Below are 14,374 nucleotides of genomic sequence, written 5' to 3'. Positions count from 1 at the left end.
AGGAAGAAGTAGTCAGATTCTTTATTCAAGTAAAAGTATTAATCAAGAAAAAAGGTACTCAATGTAAAGAATGTCCCATGTTATATATTATGTCATTAGATTATTACTCATGCACTCATATAAAAGCAGGATTTTATTGTTGTCCAAACCTCAACATTATAACGAGTGAATAAAAACGATTAAAATGAAAAGCAGCAAATTCTCACATTTGAAATGTTTTGCAATTCACATTTGCATTTGAACAATTATAGAAATATAGGCTCCAATTAACTATCTGTGAATCATTTATTCGACTAATGTTTCAGCTGTACACACTGATGGGTAAGTTCATTTATAACAAAAATATATTATTTCATTGTTTTGTGTGCAAAAATATAAATGTTTAAAAGGAACTAGTAACTGAAACTGTCAAATGATTGAAGTAAAGAGTAATATTTCCCTCTGGATTGTTGTGAAGTAGAAGTAGAAAATGGCATGAGAAGAAAGTACCTCACATTTTTACTCAAGTAAAGTACTTTGTTACACTCTACTGCTGCAGACTCCACTCCTGTATCCTAGATTAGGAGTAAACACATACGATAATAAGACCAGAGCTTTTGTTTCAAAAGTTATTACAACCAACTTTATTTGTGGAAAAACAAACATTATAGAAAATGTTGGATACCCACGTATTTATTTCATTCAGTCAGTGATCTTGAGCGTGTATTTATTATTCATACGTCCATGCCTGGCTGTGTGTGTGTGTGTGTGTGTGTGTGTGTGTGTGTCAGTGTGCCTGGGTTTTAAACAGCTGGACTATGTTCAGAAGGTCCTGCTCCTGCAGACCGAGCTCCTCCATCAGTGTGTTCAAATACTCCGCTGATGTTGGCGTCTCCAAGGCTTCTCGTACCGCCGGAGACACCTCCGACAACCTGAAACACAAAATACACACAATCACACGCTGACCGCAGCCTTTTGTTTGAAAGTTTTTAAAGATTTAAAGTGGGGCTTTTGTGTAATTATTTCAGTTTTACAGATTGACAAAATCGCATGAGTGTTAATCAACTACGAATTTATTTAGTCCAGGACAGCCCTACTTGTGAGTAAAACACAGTTCACAGGCCTTACAAATTAGGCCATGCACTAGATTTAAGGGGGTTCAAGCTTCAACTCAGCAAAGAATCTGCTCGCTGGTAACATCAGTGTGTTTACATGCACATGAGCATCCTGGTTTTGAATCTTCTTCAGGATATGGCGTTTACGTGGAACATGAGAAACCTGGATATTCGTCGCCCTGCACACGTGATCATAACAGTATCCAGCTTTCTGATCGTCTGTGTGCAGTTGTGTCTTGATTCCTGAACATCTCGGCCAATTATTTCTCTCTGGACAGAGAGCAGTGTAAGGTGTTTACAGTATCCTGGTAGTGGAGCACTCCAGCTGTCATATCCAGGTTTATGAAACCAGGATATGATGTTTACATGTGCAACTCATGACTGAGATACTCCAAAAATCTGATCAAAACCAGGATACTTGTCACTCCATGATGACTCGAATCGTCCAGTAATGTATAAGTAAACTCATGTTCAAACGTGACAGACTGAGATGAGACATTTCAAACTAGGCTTGGTGTACCCAATAAACTGACATCTGAGTCATTATTCCTGCCATAAGAAGACATGTCACATGTTCATTAACTGTGCCATGATCTATCAAATCAGCACAGACCAGCAGCCCTACGTAAAGAGTTTACCTCCACTGTTTGCAACCTTCCACCTGATCTCCATCACCTCTCTAACCCCCGTCCGTCCCTCCCCCATCACTCCCCCTCTACCTGTCCCGTCTACCCGTGTGGAGGTGCACTGCTGGTTAATCTCCGGTTCACCCCAGGGTCTAGTGTTGCAGGGGGGGGGGGGGGCATCCATTATTCAGCCGGCCTGAACAATAGCAGCCAGACCAGCTCCACAGCTGCCACGCAGCAGACAGATAAGGCAGCACAAGAAATTATTCATGATGGAGGAATGGAAGGAATGGAGAAGCTTGAAGTTAAGTTGGAACTAATGAAATCATAGAGTAGCAGTGGGACACGATGTGACTACATGTTTCTGGGAGGGTTAGCTTATCAAAGACGGATCAAATAAAAGTCAACTCAAGAGATGATGAGGCATCTTGTGGCTTGTCCAGCAACCAATCACGCCATCTAAACAAGTATTAAACACAGGTTATTAAGTGGTTCATCAGTTAGATGGAATCAGTGGTTTTAAACATTTCAACATCACATGACACCTTCAATCAGGTCAAAGCCAGAGTGCACAGATAACTAATCCCGTCTCCTTTTCCCCTGACACTGGTAAAATTCCCGAGCATTTGTAAAGGATATTTAGGTTTATTCTAACCAGTGGTATTCCATATAACATAATTCATCTAGAAAACTCCAGTTTGTCCACAGATCAACTCCTAGTGTCTCACTTTTGGAACTTAATACTTTCTATGTGATGCGTTTCAGGAAAGAGTTTGCAGTCACGAGGCTCCCTTGAGTTAAGAGTGATAGATTTGTGTTACCTCCTGCCCGTCAAGCTGCACAACGCTTTTCTTTTGTTAAGTTCCAGAGAGCTCACAATGCAAGTTGTGGTATTGATGCAAACTGACCTTATGGCCACTGAGGGAGTCATAAATCAGAGTCAGCCCAGCATCAGGTGAAAGTTTTCCCAGCCGGGGCAATTTAAAGTGCTCATTTTGCTTGGATGTATACAGTGTGTGTGTGTGTGTGTGTGTGTGTGTGTGTGTGTGTGTGTGTGTGTGTGTGTGTGTGTGTGTGTGTGTGTTTAATTTGTACAGGGCTGCTTGTGTGTGCCTTCTATCCTGGATCACGGATCTAGAGAGGGGCAATCAGGAGGAGATAAGGCCATGAGGTGTCCGTGTGTGCTTAGGCGGGAGCAGCACGGAACTGTCCCCGAACTGCCAGCAACACACACACATACATATACACGCACACACACACGCGCCCACCATATGGCAGGGGATAAAACAATGCCACACCATATATTGTCAAAAGCACGATGAAGCTTTGAACCGTAAAGTGAAGTCACAGTTGGGACAGTTTACTTATTTTCTTCTTTGAATGAAGAACAGAAGCAGAAGTTGTTGCTTTGATTTGAGCATCAATCTGTTAATGCAAAGGTACATTTTTAGCACAACACTAATGTCAGCTTTAGTTCCAATATGTGGATTGCTTCTTTAAAAGTTAAAAGAAAATACATATTGCATAGATATTTGACTGTTGTTCATGTCAGCTTTGATTATATCACTTAGCTCGTTCTTTTCTTTATTTCTGTAAACACACACACACACACACACACACACACACACACACACACACACACACAGAAGAACAGAGGTGTTGGAGTTTGCTGACTGGGTGTATTTTCTGGGAGGCCCTTGATTTCCTCGTCATGTATTTTATTGTCTCTCTCCCTCACAACTAACCAGCAGACTGCCCAGCTGTCATGGTGCATCCTCTTCAGATGGAATTAACACACACACACACACACACACGCTGTGAACTTACAGATGGAGAAGCACGACTGCTAAGAGGGTCCACTCTGGAGTTCTGTGGATGATGTTTGTGTTGGTGAACCTGTGGTGTTAAGAAAAAAAAACACAACAAAGATTATGAGACATACGGGCATTAGTCTACGTGTTGCAGATCTATCTAAACACAGAACATACACAGAACTCTGCTGGAGCAACCTTCTCAAAAGGCAGGTGGCAAAAAAAAGAAATCACAAGATTCTGGTGATAAGTAAACTAGAGGAACAGAATGTGCACGAGGCCGGACCGACCGCCACAAACACTGGCTGCAATAGAGCGCTGATGTATGTTTGTGTGACAGCGCTGTGTGTATTCTTTGGCTTCAGCCTCTTGTCAGCGGGGCCTCCGACTGCAGAAAAGAGAATTCCTGGAAGCAGGACTCTGGAGGTGTTACTCACCACACAGTGATTTAAACCTCCTGTTGACAACATCCTCACCGGCCAATAGGAACCCAGAGTACTTCTATGGCAGGAAATGTTCAATTCTGGTTCAGGTTTGAAAGATTTCTTAATAAACCGCTATAGTGACTACTACTGGGTAAGTAAAAATACTTATTACATTTCTATTATGTAATAAATGTCACATTAAAATGCAATTACAAAGGGCAGCAATCCATCTCAGGACCTTGAAGGCATGTACAGGCTGGGCTGATCTCACTGTTTGAGTGGGACAGTTATTCTTAAAGGCACTTTTCATTGAAGACATTTGAAATAATAAAATGAACGATTCGTTTAGCTGCTTCAGTTTCAGCGTCGTGGTATTGTGCATGCTGGTTCACTGTCACGGCGTATTTAAATAGTCTCGTTAACATTATAATTATTAGCACCTGTGCTTTACCTGTTGTTTTGTGAAGTTCAGTGATCTCATGTAATACCTGCATTGCTCCACCCATCTTTAACCAGAGCTCATATATAAACAGCCTGAAGTGGCAACACTTGTGTACTTCACCTTAAAAACTGTTCTGCTATAACGTGTCAAGATGTCTGCTGTGAAAACAAGTCTACAGACGGCTGATGAAACCCATGCTGTCATGTTTCATGTCTTCCAGTAGGAGGAACCAGAGTTCTTCATCAAATCTAACGAGAACGTTGTGGATTTTAAAGAGTCAGTTGGAACAGTTGGAACTGTCCCTTCCAATGAAATCAATGTGTTAACTACAAGTTCTAGTTTCTCTAATTAGTATATATTACAGATCTCAGGAAGATGAGAGATCAATGTTTTTGTTGCTGGTAGCAGAGAGTTTACTCACTCTACAGAAATAAACGTATCTCAATGAGTTTAAGTGGGAAAAATGTTGCAATTTTTTTATCAGTATAACCATCTAAATACAGAATAAAGCCTACATATGAAATATATTAGAGTATGACAGACAGAAGAACACTCACTGCGAGTGTTCTTCTGTCTTCTCAAGACATTCCAAATTACAGCCAATTTTGTGACACATTTTAGACTTCTCAGTGTGTTAAAATTATTAGACCAAAAAGTAAGTGTGTGTGTGTCTGTGTGTGTTTAACGGTGTGGCCTTATGCAGGCAGACCTGCAGAGCGGAGTGTGTATTTGTGTGTGCTGCACTGACCTGAATGTCCTGACCAGGTTGTTCATGTCGGTGGAGAAGTCACTGATGGTGAGACGCAGAGGACCGACAATGTTTCTGAGACTGCAACACAACACAGAGACAAAAAGATGAGCGACAAAGAGAAACAAATACAACATAAATGTAACATTGTAACTGTCAATAAGCAAGCTTGTAAGGGAAGCCAGAAGGCTTTCATCAGATACAATCAACACTGAATCAGTCAAACTCATCTTTAACTTTGTTTACTGTGAGTTTTCTCTCTTTTTGGCAAATGAATGTGCATATAATAATAAACACACAATAAAAGCACACACACACGCACCAGCTGGTGAGCTTCTCCACAGTGATTCGTTTCTGGATGAGGTGCTGAGCATGAGAGTCAACAAGCGGCAGAGCCGGGTCCTTTGTGCTCTGGTCCTGGACTGTCACCTGGTGAGGGAACAAACAAGATGTATTTGACCTCAGTACACACACGTTCTACTGTTTTACTGATTCTTACAACGAGGCCCTTCATCAACACCCATCCTCTTTTCCCTTCACTCACCTTGCTTCCATGCGGCTCCTCCTCCTCCTCCTCAGGTAGAATCCAGGTCCCCTTATAAAACTCCCTGACTCGTAGCTCCAGCTGCTGGGTCTCTTGCTGCAGCACCTGGTAGTCTGGAGCTGCGGCAGACGGTCTCTTCTGCTCCCCGGCTCCAACCCCCTCTGCATCCTCACCGGTCACCTCATCCTCGAGGTCGTCTTCATCCAGCTCCTCCTGTTTTTCTTCTTTCACATCCGCAAAAGGCGAGCACAGCGAATGCTCAGCCCCGTACAGGAACTTCAGGGTCTCGTCTGTGCTCCAGTCCTTCAACGTTCTTCTCAGGCACTCGAGGAGATTCAGCCGGATGGAGTCGGGTTCGGCTGCAGCAGTGTGGTTCTTGAGGAGTTCTTGTAGCCCTGCTGCCCCCCTCCTGCTCATACCCACCTGGGTGATGTTGAGGCCCGGCTGGCTGGTCAATGCCGCGTCGTGGCCGTCCTGATTTGTGTTGATCAGAGTTGAAGAAGGGAGAGTTTTGCTTTCTGTTAAGCCGTTCGGGTCTTCACCCGGTGGAGAAGTGAGTAGATTTGTGTGTTCTGTTTGTTTGGCTGTTAAGTCAACAGGCGGGGGAGCAGTGTGACTGACCGCCTCAGATAGATTGTACAAATTCAGCTTAGCTGTAGCCTCTTCCACACCGAGTTCATCAGGCAGGCCTCTCTCCTCTGGCACCTGCTCTCCATCAAGTGTCTCAGCATCGGTTCCAACTTCTGTTTTACAAGAAAATGACTCCTGTTGATTCTCATCTTCTCTCTTTTTTCCCTCCCTGTCTGCTCCCTGACTTCGACGACCCTCAATCCCCTTCTCATCGCCATCCCTCCTCTGTTTCTTTCGCCTCTCCGTCTTCCCGTGATCAGTTTTCTCGTCTTCATCAGTACGTTTAGGCAGGTTGCCCCAGTGCACCCTGGGTCCCTGCCGCGGGGAAACCACGCTGGAGACAAAGTCCTGCTCCTGTTCAATGTCGCTGCTTTCACTGTGGCCGTCTGCAGCAGAACCCAGCTGAGAGCTGCGAGGGTCCACGGGTTGAGCAGCTGGGGGGTTCTCCACATCCTCCTCTTGGAGACCCCTCTCCAACAGCATCACAACCTCACCAGAACTCCCGCTGGACACACTGGGTTACATTTAGAACAGCAAACATTGTAAGATGTATCCATTAGTTAAAATATTCACATACAGACACTTAAGCGAATACATACCCATCTCCTTTCTTCATCAATATAATGTCTGGAGGACTGTCAGTGAGGAAGAAGGTAAACATGCAGTTTTAATATGTGGAGGATTATAATATTTAATGATCAGTTCATAGTGCAGCACACATACCTCTCATGCAGCCTGAGCCAAAGAGGTGTAGTCGAGATTTGTAGCTCAAACTCTTTGGAGGCTTTGTAGCAGAAGTTACTACAAAAACACTTATCACAAGAGAGAGATGCAAACATGTGACTGTTTAATATAAACGCATGTACCATTTATTGTTTTGAATCCACACGTTGCATTACTTACCTTGCGCTCTGTGATGTCGTACACCTTGTTGGTTTTAGTAGAAATTTTATACTTTTGAGTTGTGATCTGTAACATGAACCGCAGCACTGAGTCAGATTAGAAGCATTAGACACAATGACGTGTGTTACTTGAATAGCACGGATGTAAAAGGCGCTTACCTTGCCCAGTTTATTCGAACATAAGGGATAACCACACAGTTTAACAATGGATCTCTCCTCGATAGTATCTTTGTAATTAGCAGGAGTGATGAACCTTGCCTGTGACGAAAGGAGACGATAAGATTATTAGCAAAACAAATATTCTTCTTGAAATGCATGCCTGGCACTGGGTGAGCAAAAAGTCAGTACTAGTATTTGACAGGGTAAATAACTTATAGGCTAACAAGTCAATTATCCTTAATAGGTAAAGTCTGGCTTAATTGTTACCATCTGATCTGAAAAAAGACGGTGTACAATAAATAACACAGGACCAGGTAGGCCTTACTCAAGAGAGAGATTTTGTGCCATGTTTAGCAGATGTCTCACGTATCATATATGAGCTGTGAGCTGAGGCTTCTGTTGTTCTGCAGACGTGAACTCAGGCGATACATACGCAGTCAACCAGGAAGTCTTCAGCCACCTGGTCCTCCAGGAGACGCTCCACTACCTTCATGGCTCTTCTCTCCAGATCAAACTTCTCCCCTAACGTCTCCCTCAAGACCTCCCTCCTGACACAGAGACACAAAGATACACACACACAAAGACACACACACACACACACACACACACACACACATTAGAGGAAGTGTTGCTGTTGTTATTTGTTAAACATGCATTTTCATAATTTCTATTCAAGTCGAGTAAACAGATTATTCTAGAACCAAAACTACAATCGTTGATAGCGTGTGATGAAATGATTTCACACCTTCTTGCTTCTTGTTCTTCTTCTTGTTCTTCAGCGGTCTTTGATTGGACGCGTTTCCCACCTGTCACACATAACAACATAATTAAATATGCTAATAGGACTGTTAACTGCTTCTCACGTCACTGTGCGAGTAAACCAACTTCACAAAATACCCGTGAATACCACTGAAACACGTTTTAACTATTTCCTGAAGTCTGTTGAGCTGTAAACATTTTCAGAAAGCCTGATATCGATAAGAGAGAACATGTTTTTATTGTAAACTAACCTCTTTTAGAGGTTTTACCGGAGCCTCCGCTCCTTCTTCTCTCCTCGGTCTCCATGTTGTTTCTGTTTCCAACAGTTTCAACTTTGACCTATGACGTATATCACTAAACGGGAAGCCCAAAGGGACAATCCAGCCGTTAGCAGCGCTCTGAGTTAGCGTGGTATTTTTCACCGGGTTGTTTTGGGACATGTAGTAAGCTGAGGTGGGTATTTATTTACCTTATTATGGACCCGTTTATCACCTGTATTCAACATCAGTGTGTACTGTCTGTGACTGTGTTTGAATAGCTAGGATAGCACAATAACGAGTTGGTTTTTATCTACTAAAGGCTAAGCTAATTCAGAAATATAATCAGTATACATTGTAGTCCCGTTTATAGCAGACTGTCCACACAGAGCTTATCTGACCTTAACTTTAACACAACCAAGATGTACGAACACATACGTAATGAATTAACCATCTGATTATCAAGTAATCTGGTGTGCATTATTTTGACATGTGTCCTGTTTATTTTGGAGGACTTCAGAGTGAAGATAAACCCCAACCTGACAAACAGCAGAGATGTCTCTGGAGCAGCTCAGTGATGTGGTCCAGAGATGTGTGAGTCTCTTAAGAACAACTACACAATCAACTTGCTGCAGTAAAAATGTTTTCTCTCCCTTTTAAATCCCCCTTTGTCCCTCTTCACACAGCAAGCCCTCTCTGATGACAGCTACACCACCGAGGACCATGACGTATTCTCCATATCTGGGCGGACCTGCATTGAGGAGGGAAACAGTGCACAGGTCCTCAGTATTGTCCTGGATGAAAAGAATCAGGTACTCACAGCTTCACCACTCAGACTGGGAAGTGTTCTGCACATTGCGCCGCATAAACACGCCTCCATCCCTCTTTCTGCAGGACATTGTGAGATGTATGGGCTGGAATCTGCTGCCTCCCCTGATCCAGGTTCTGCTGAAGAAACAAAATGAGAAGCTTTCTCCATGCCTTGCCATTTTCAAGCACCTGCTACAGGTTTCTTCTTCTGCTCAACAGTTAATATATTGATATAACATTAGTTATGATCCACTGACCTATAGCAGTTTGCAGACGCTTAGTGTCTTGTTTGTTGGGATGAAATTGTTCTTTTAAGGCTGAGTTGTGGTTCTCCAGACCTGCAGACCCAAAGAGCTGCTGATTGGCTTGTTGGAGCAGTTGGAGCAGGACGACCCTGACACCATAGCAGAGAGCCTCCACCTGCTGTTGAACCCCCTACAGAAAGGTAAAGAACATTTCTCTGGATATGTAGTGCAATATAGTTCCATCACATGTCGACTCAAGTAGAGCCATTTTCCGTTTCACCCGTGCCTTCCTCTCAGTGTTGCTGTGTCTGGGCAGCCGTAAGGCGTCGTCTTTGGGCATGACCCTGTCGTCTGTGCTGGACCAGGTGGCCAAACTGCCTCTACCTCACACCAAGGAGCAAGAGGAGGATGACGTCTTCTGGCTTTGTCGCAGCTGCACCGATCTGACAGACTTTGTCAAGCCTTTTGTCCACGAGGCCAAGTGTCACCTCCCGAACAGCAAGGCACAAAGTGAGAGCACGAACAAGATGGCGGGGGAGCAGGGCAGGTATGAAGAGGACGAGCTGCGGACGGAACTGCTGAAGTTGTGAGTGAGAAATTGGATATTCACAACTGAGACTTGCATATAAAACCCCAAGCACTGATGCAAACGGTTGACTCTCTGTGTGTTTGTGTTCTGCAGCTCTATGAAGACTCTGAGTCACCCTCTGCTGGAGTTACATCTCAGGGATCCGGACACTCTGGCCGTGTCTCCTCTCAGGAATTTTGCCACAGAGATTTTGGTACGGCAAATCCATTCTCCATAATATTCTGGGAAGAGCTGATGGTGCCCTGTAACTTTAATGTAAATGTTGTCACCCTGTCACATATGATATTAATAAGTGAGTGTGTGTGTTTTGTACAGAACACCCTCGGTGCTATCGGAGAGTCCGTCCCCAGTCTTGTGTTCCAGCCTCTTTTGAAGAGAAAACAGGTTGCGGGCTTTCTGGAGGAGGAGGTGCGATATCCTAAAGAGTCTTTGGCGAGCCTGGCTCACCTGGTGTTTGTCCATCACCTGGCCGCAGATACATTCCCCAGTGTTTACAGGTAAGATAGAACAAATTCAAACGTCGCTAGACATTAGCATCGGACAATACTGATGATGATTCATACTGTTTGAACACTTGTTTAAATATTATTCAGAATGGAAATGCATCGTTGACTCTCTCCGTGTGTTTACAGTTCTGTGTTCTGTCTTCGGTGTAATATGGAGCACATTTGCCTCCTCTTGTCCAGGTGAATACACAACAATGTTTTATCTGTTCTGTGCTGTCGTGCAGTGTTGATGTCAGTTGGCTTTAATAGAACGTCACCTATAATGGCACATTTGCTAGTTCATCAGTCAAACAGAGCAGCAGCTGATATCTGTAGATGTAGCGAATGTCCCTGATGTTGGATGAAATGTATAAAAACTCACTTTTCTTTTACAGTTAATGTTTACATGACATATTGGCAATTGAAACCTCAGACATTAATTAGGGACAAAAGCTTTTTTTTAAGTTAAAGTCTAAGTAGCCACTGCTCACACACCATCTACTCACACATATACACAACTGCCCGACTGAATAAATGCAGACTTGGATCTACCGGTTTGCATGTGTTGTGTATTTGAGCTGAATCCCTCACAACTTACTTTAAACGTATATTTTATTGACAGAACGGAAGAGTCCAGGATTCAGAAAGGACTGGTGAGTCAATCTGAAACATTTAAATAGTTACAACATGCTGTAGATTTGTATTGTCGTTTCCAAATGTTTCTCAGGTGATAATGTCACAAGTGAAAAAAGCACAAATAATAATTTCTTGTAACCTACAACCTAAACACCTGTTTATTTTAGAGCTTCTGTAGTCTGATGTGTGTGTGTGTGTGTGTGTGTGTGTTTACCATCACACAGGAGCTGTATGAGAAGAGTCTGGTGCGCTTGGAGGACGGCAGTCTGTCTGCTGATCTGCTGGAGATCAAAACCTTCCTCACAGTCCCTCAGGTGAGCGCGGTGAATCATACGTAGCTCAGCTTTTACTCCGTTGGGATTCTCACAGTGCGGCGCTCTTCTGATGCCAAGTTATTGATTTCACCGTTTTGTTTTCAGAACTTGGTGAAGGTCATGACGATGTGTCCGCAGCATGATTTGGTAAGTCCTCACATTAGTAGGTAGTTTTTGCACTTTGTAGTAGGCGCAAAAAGTAACATTAGCTTCTACTTTTGTGTTGAAATGAAGTCACGTTTTATTAGCATCTAATGATCTCTAAATGACAGCTCTCTGAAAGTAGATATGTTAACATATTTGCTTCTTCGTCAACAGAGAACCAGAGGCCTAAAGGTGTTGCAGCTGAGCATCGATAAGTTTGACACTGAAGCAAAGTACAATTTTTTCCAGTAAGTTCCACCTTTCCTCCAGAAAATGTCTCTTTCTCTTCCACCCTCCAGCGTATTGACTTTTACTGGCCGTCTTGTTTCAGGTACATGCTGAACACCAGTCATCACTCAGGAGTTGAAGGCTACGTCATCAAAAACATCAAGATCCAGATAGATCGTGCCCTGCAGGTGAGATGCTTTCTTAAACTTCTTGGGGGCTGTTTGCTCTGTTGGTTTTTTTTATCCGTTTTGATTCATTAATTAAGAGCTTAATGAGTGTCTTGTACAGTAAAAGGTCTGCCTGTCTGTCCTCAGTCAGGTAACAGTAACACCTGGTTTGAGGGATCTCAACTGCTGCCTTTGCTGCGTAAAGTTCTCAGTCTGCCAGACGGCCCGGAGACCGACCTCCTGCAGTACCTGGACCGGTCAGTACACACAGAACACCCCATCCATCTATTTTCTGTGCCCCTTATCCAGCTCACTGGAACCTATCCCAGCATGCATTAGGGCAAGAGGCATGTTACCAGTCTGTGTCAGCGTACTGACGCCTAACGCACCAAAGTGAGCTTCCTTCTCTTGACAGCATGAACTGGAGTTAAAGTGCATTGCTTAAAGGCAATCAACTGAATAGTCTCCCGTGTGCCAAGCATGTAGGAGACAAAAGAAACACCCTCATGAAGAGGAGCCACTTCATATGTAGATGTAAACGGTTCATTTTAGTGTAATGGAAACAGGATTCTAATTTTCAGGGGATTTTAACTAAAAAACTAAAGAAAACATACTTAATATTTTATTCCATTTCTGCCAATAGATCCCACTAAATGCTGCACACTGTACCTTTTTATTTAATCACCAAAGTGTGAACGAGTGTTGGCTTAATTAGTTAAATAAGCTCAAATATTAACAAAATGGTCGTGTTATAAAGCATTGCTGTGCCTTATAATGAAGTCGTATGAAAACATGATAAAACTAATAGTAGTTAACTATTAAACTTTACATGATGGAACCAGTTTTTCACCACATAAATGACTTTTTCTGCGTTTGACTTAATGAGCCCAACTCGAGGTCCACGTACTATCTTTTTCTGGAGCTTTCAACTGTATTACAGGATCTTATTCACCAAATGTGAGCAACTGAACCTTGAGTCAGGACTGTTTTGTGTTGTTTAAAACAGAGTCATGGAGTCTCTGAACCTGCTGCGTTACCTCGTCATCAGAGACAAAGTGACAGAGAACCAGGTGAGTGATCCAGTAAAAGAACAAAATCAGCGACAGTGAATAATGGTTTAATTAATTTACTGCTATTAAGTTACCTGCCGTGATCTCAGAGGGTCAGAAGGACAACTACACATCCACGCACATGTTTCTGATTCCCATAGCGGTCATTTTACGGCACTCATCAGGAGTTTCTGCTGCTGTTTTGATCTTGCAGACGGGGATCTGGACAGAACTGTACAAAATAGAAGACACGTTCCTGAAGCCGCTACGTGTCGGAGTGAACATGTCGAGAGCTCACTACGAGAGGGAGCTCCACACCACCATGCAGAGCAAGAGGGGCAAAGTCAAAGGTCAGACCGACACTTGTGTCTATTTCAGTTCCACCTTTATCGAAGCACTCGCGTACTCTCGGAATAAAAGCTTTACTACCAAAGCCTGTGAAGAGTCCATGCAAGTTTAAAAAGAATAATACATGAACGTGTGTTTTCAGCAGAGGAGTCTGTGCTGTCTGTGTCTGTTGGCAACGAGAAGCTGCCGAACATGACGTCAGAGTCCCAGATTCAGGTCAGTGACCTTTCTCGTTCACATGACGGTCTGGGTTGTGTATTCGTGCAGCGCTGACCTGATTTGATTTTGAATGTGTCCATTCAGGCTCTGCACTCAGCCCTGCACACCTTCGACATGATCGAGAGTGTGTTGGTGCGAATAGAGGAACTCACCGAGGTGAAGGAGAATCTGTAGACCGAGGCCACAACAGTTACTACCGGAGGTCCTCGTCTTCTTCTCAGGGCCGAGCAAACAAAAAAAGCCTTCAACTGTTCTGTTGATGTATTTTGTAAGAAAAAAAAGAAATTGAGTCCTGAATATATTATTTTAAACAGTTAACAAATCATACAGTGCCGGTGTGTGTTTTTTTATTTTTCAAGTTTTGTTTGCTGGTTAGTTATTGGCTGCAAAGTTTGTATTGCTTCTGTAATAAACTTTCAAACTCTTGTACACACGAGTTAAATGTGGTGCTGTTCTATTAAGTGTGATATTTTCTCTGGTAAAAACAATTAATTTGTGGTTAAGTTAATTATGGATATTGCCTCCGAGGTGCCTGCAGAGGACTTAAATTCAGTCTTTGAAGCAATTTATGGAATTCAAACCTACCTAATAATTACAAGGATATTAGCAAAAAAAAAGTAATGAGTCTCATCAAATGTAGGAGTAATTACAGGACTGATGATCAATGATGAATAATATTTACACTCAGAACTTAATGCTCCATAAATGTAAGAGGTTACATTCTGATAATGGCAGTCGCGTGC

At 43.0% G+C, this 14,374-nt stretch overlaps 2 protein-coding genes across 4 annotated transcripts; one reads left to right on the top strand and one right to left on the bottom strand.

The window, feature by feature from the left end:
* Window positions 1-661: 661 nt before the first annotated feature.
* rpap2 (RNA polymerase II associated protein 2) lies at window positions 662-8,557 on the bottom strand. The gene is made up of 12 exons (XM_079173240.1): window positions 8,392-8,557; window positions 8,127-8,187; window positions 7,815-7,929; window positions 7,382-7,480; window positions 7,224-7,289; window positions 7,044-7,132; window positions 6,920-6,955; window positions 5,691-6,834; window positions 5,469-5,575; window positions 5,147-5,227; window positions 3,548-3,616; window positions 662-911 (listed from the first exon to the last, which is right to left on the bottom strand). Exons 1-12 carry the CDS (start codon window positions 8,444-8,446, stop codon window positions 767-769), a joined length of 2,067 nt encoding a protein of 688 aa, XP_079029366.1. The 5' UTR covers window positions 8,447-8,557; the 3' UTR covers window positions 662-766.
* Window positions 8,529-14,067, top strand: glmna (glomulin, FKBP associated protein a). 3 transcript variants are annotated; one of them, XM_079173242.1, is made up of 19 exons: window positions 8,529-8,593; window positions 8,918-8,991; window positions 9,084-9,209; window positions 9,292-9,405; window positions 9,544-9,652; window positions 9,750-10,038; window positions 10,135-10,234; window positions 10,357-10,538; window positions 10,674-10,727; window positions 11,149-11,179; window positions 11,387-11,476; window positions 11,582-11,623; window positions 11,795-11,868; window positions 11,952-12,036; window positions 12,163-12,272; window positions 13,022-13,085; window positions 13,279-13,414; window positions 13,555-13,628; window positions 13,716-14,067. In XM_079173242.1, exons 2-19 carry the CDS (start codon window positions 8,953-8,955, stop codon window positions 13,803-13,805), a joined length of 1,809 nt encoding a protein of 602 aa, XP_079029368.1. In that variant the 5' UTR covers window positions 8,529-8,593; window positions 8,918-8,952; the 3' UTR covers window positions 13,806-14,067. The 3 variants fall into 3 exon arrangements, with proteins under 3 accessions (XP_079029368.1, XP_079029369.1, XP_079029367.1); XM_079173243.1 differs by having other exon boundaries at window positions 8,536-8,593; window positions 8,910-8,991; window positions 13,558-13,628; XM_079173241.1 differs by having other exon boundaries at window positions 8,536-8,593; window positions 8,910-8,991.
* Window positions 14,068-14,374: the final 307 nt, after the last annotated feature.

Source organism: Pholis gunnellus, assembly GCF_910591455.1.
Source record: "Pholis gunnellus genome assembly, chromosome: 14".
Classification (NCBI taxonomy): domain Eukaryota; kingdom Metazoa; phylum Chordata; class Actinopteri; order Perciformes; family Pholidae; genus Pholis; species Pholis gunnellus.
The sequence above is the reverse complement of the archived record's forward strand: the minus strand, read 5'-3'. Positions and strand labels throughout refer to the sequence as shown.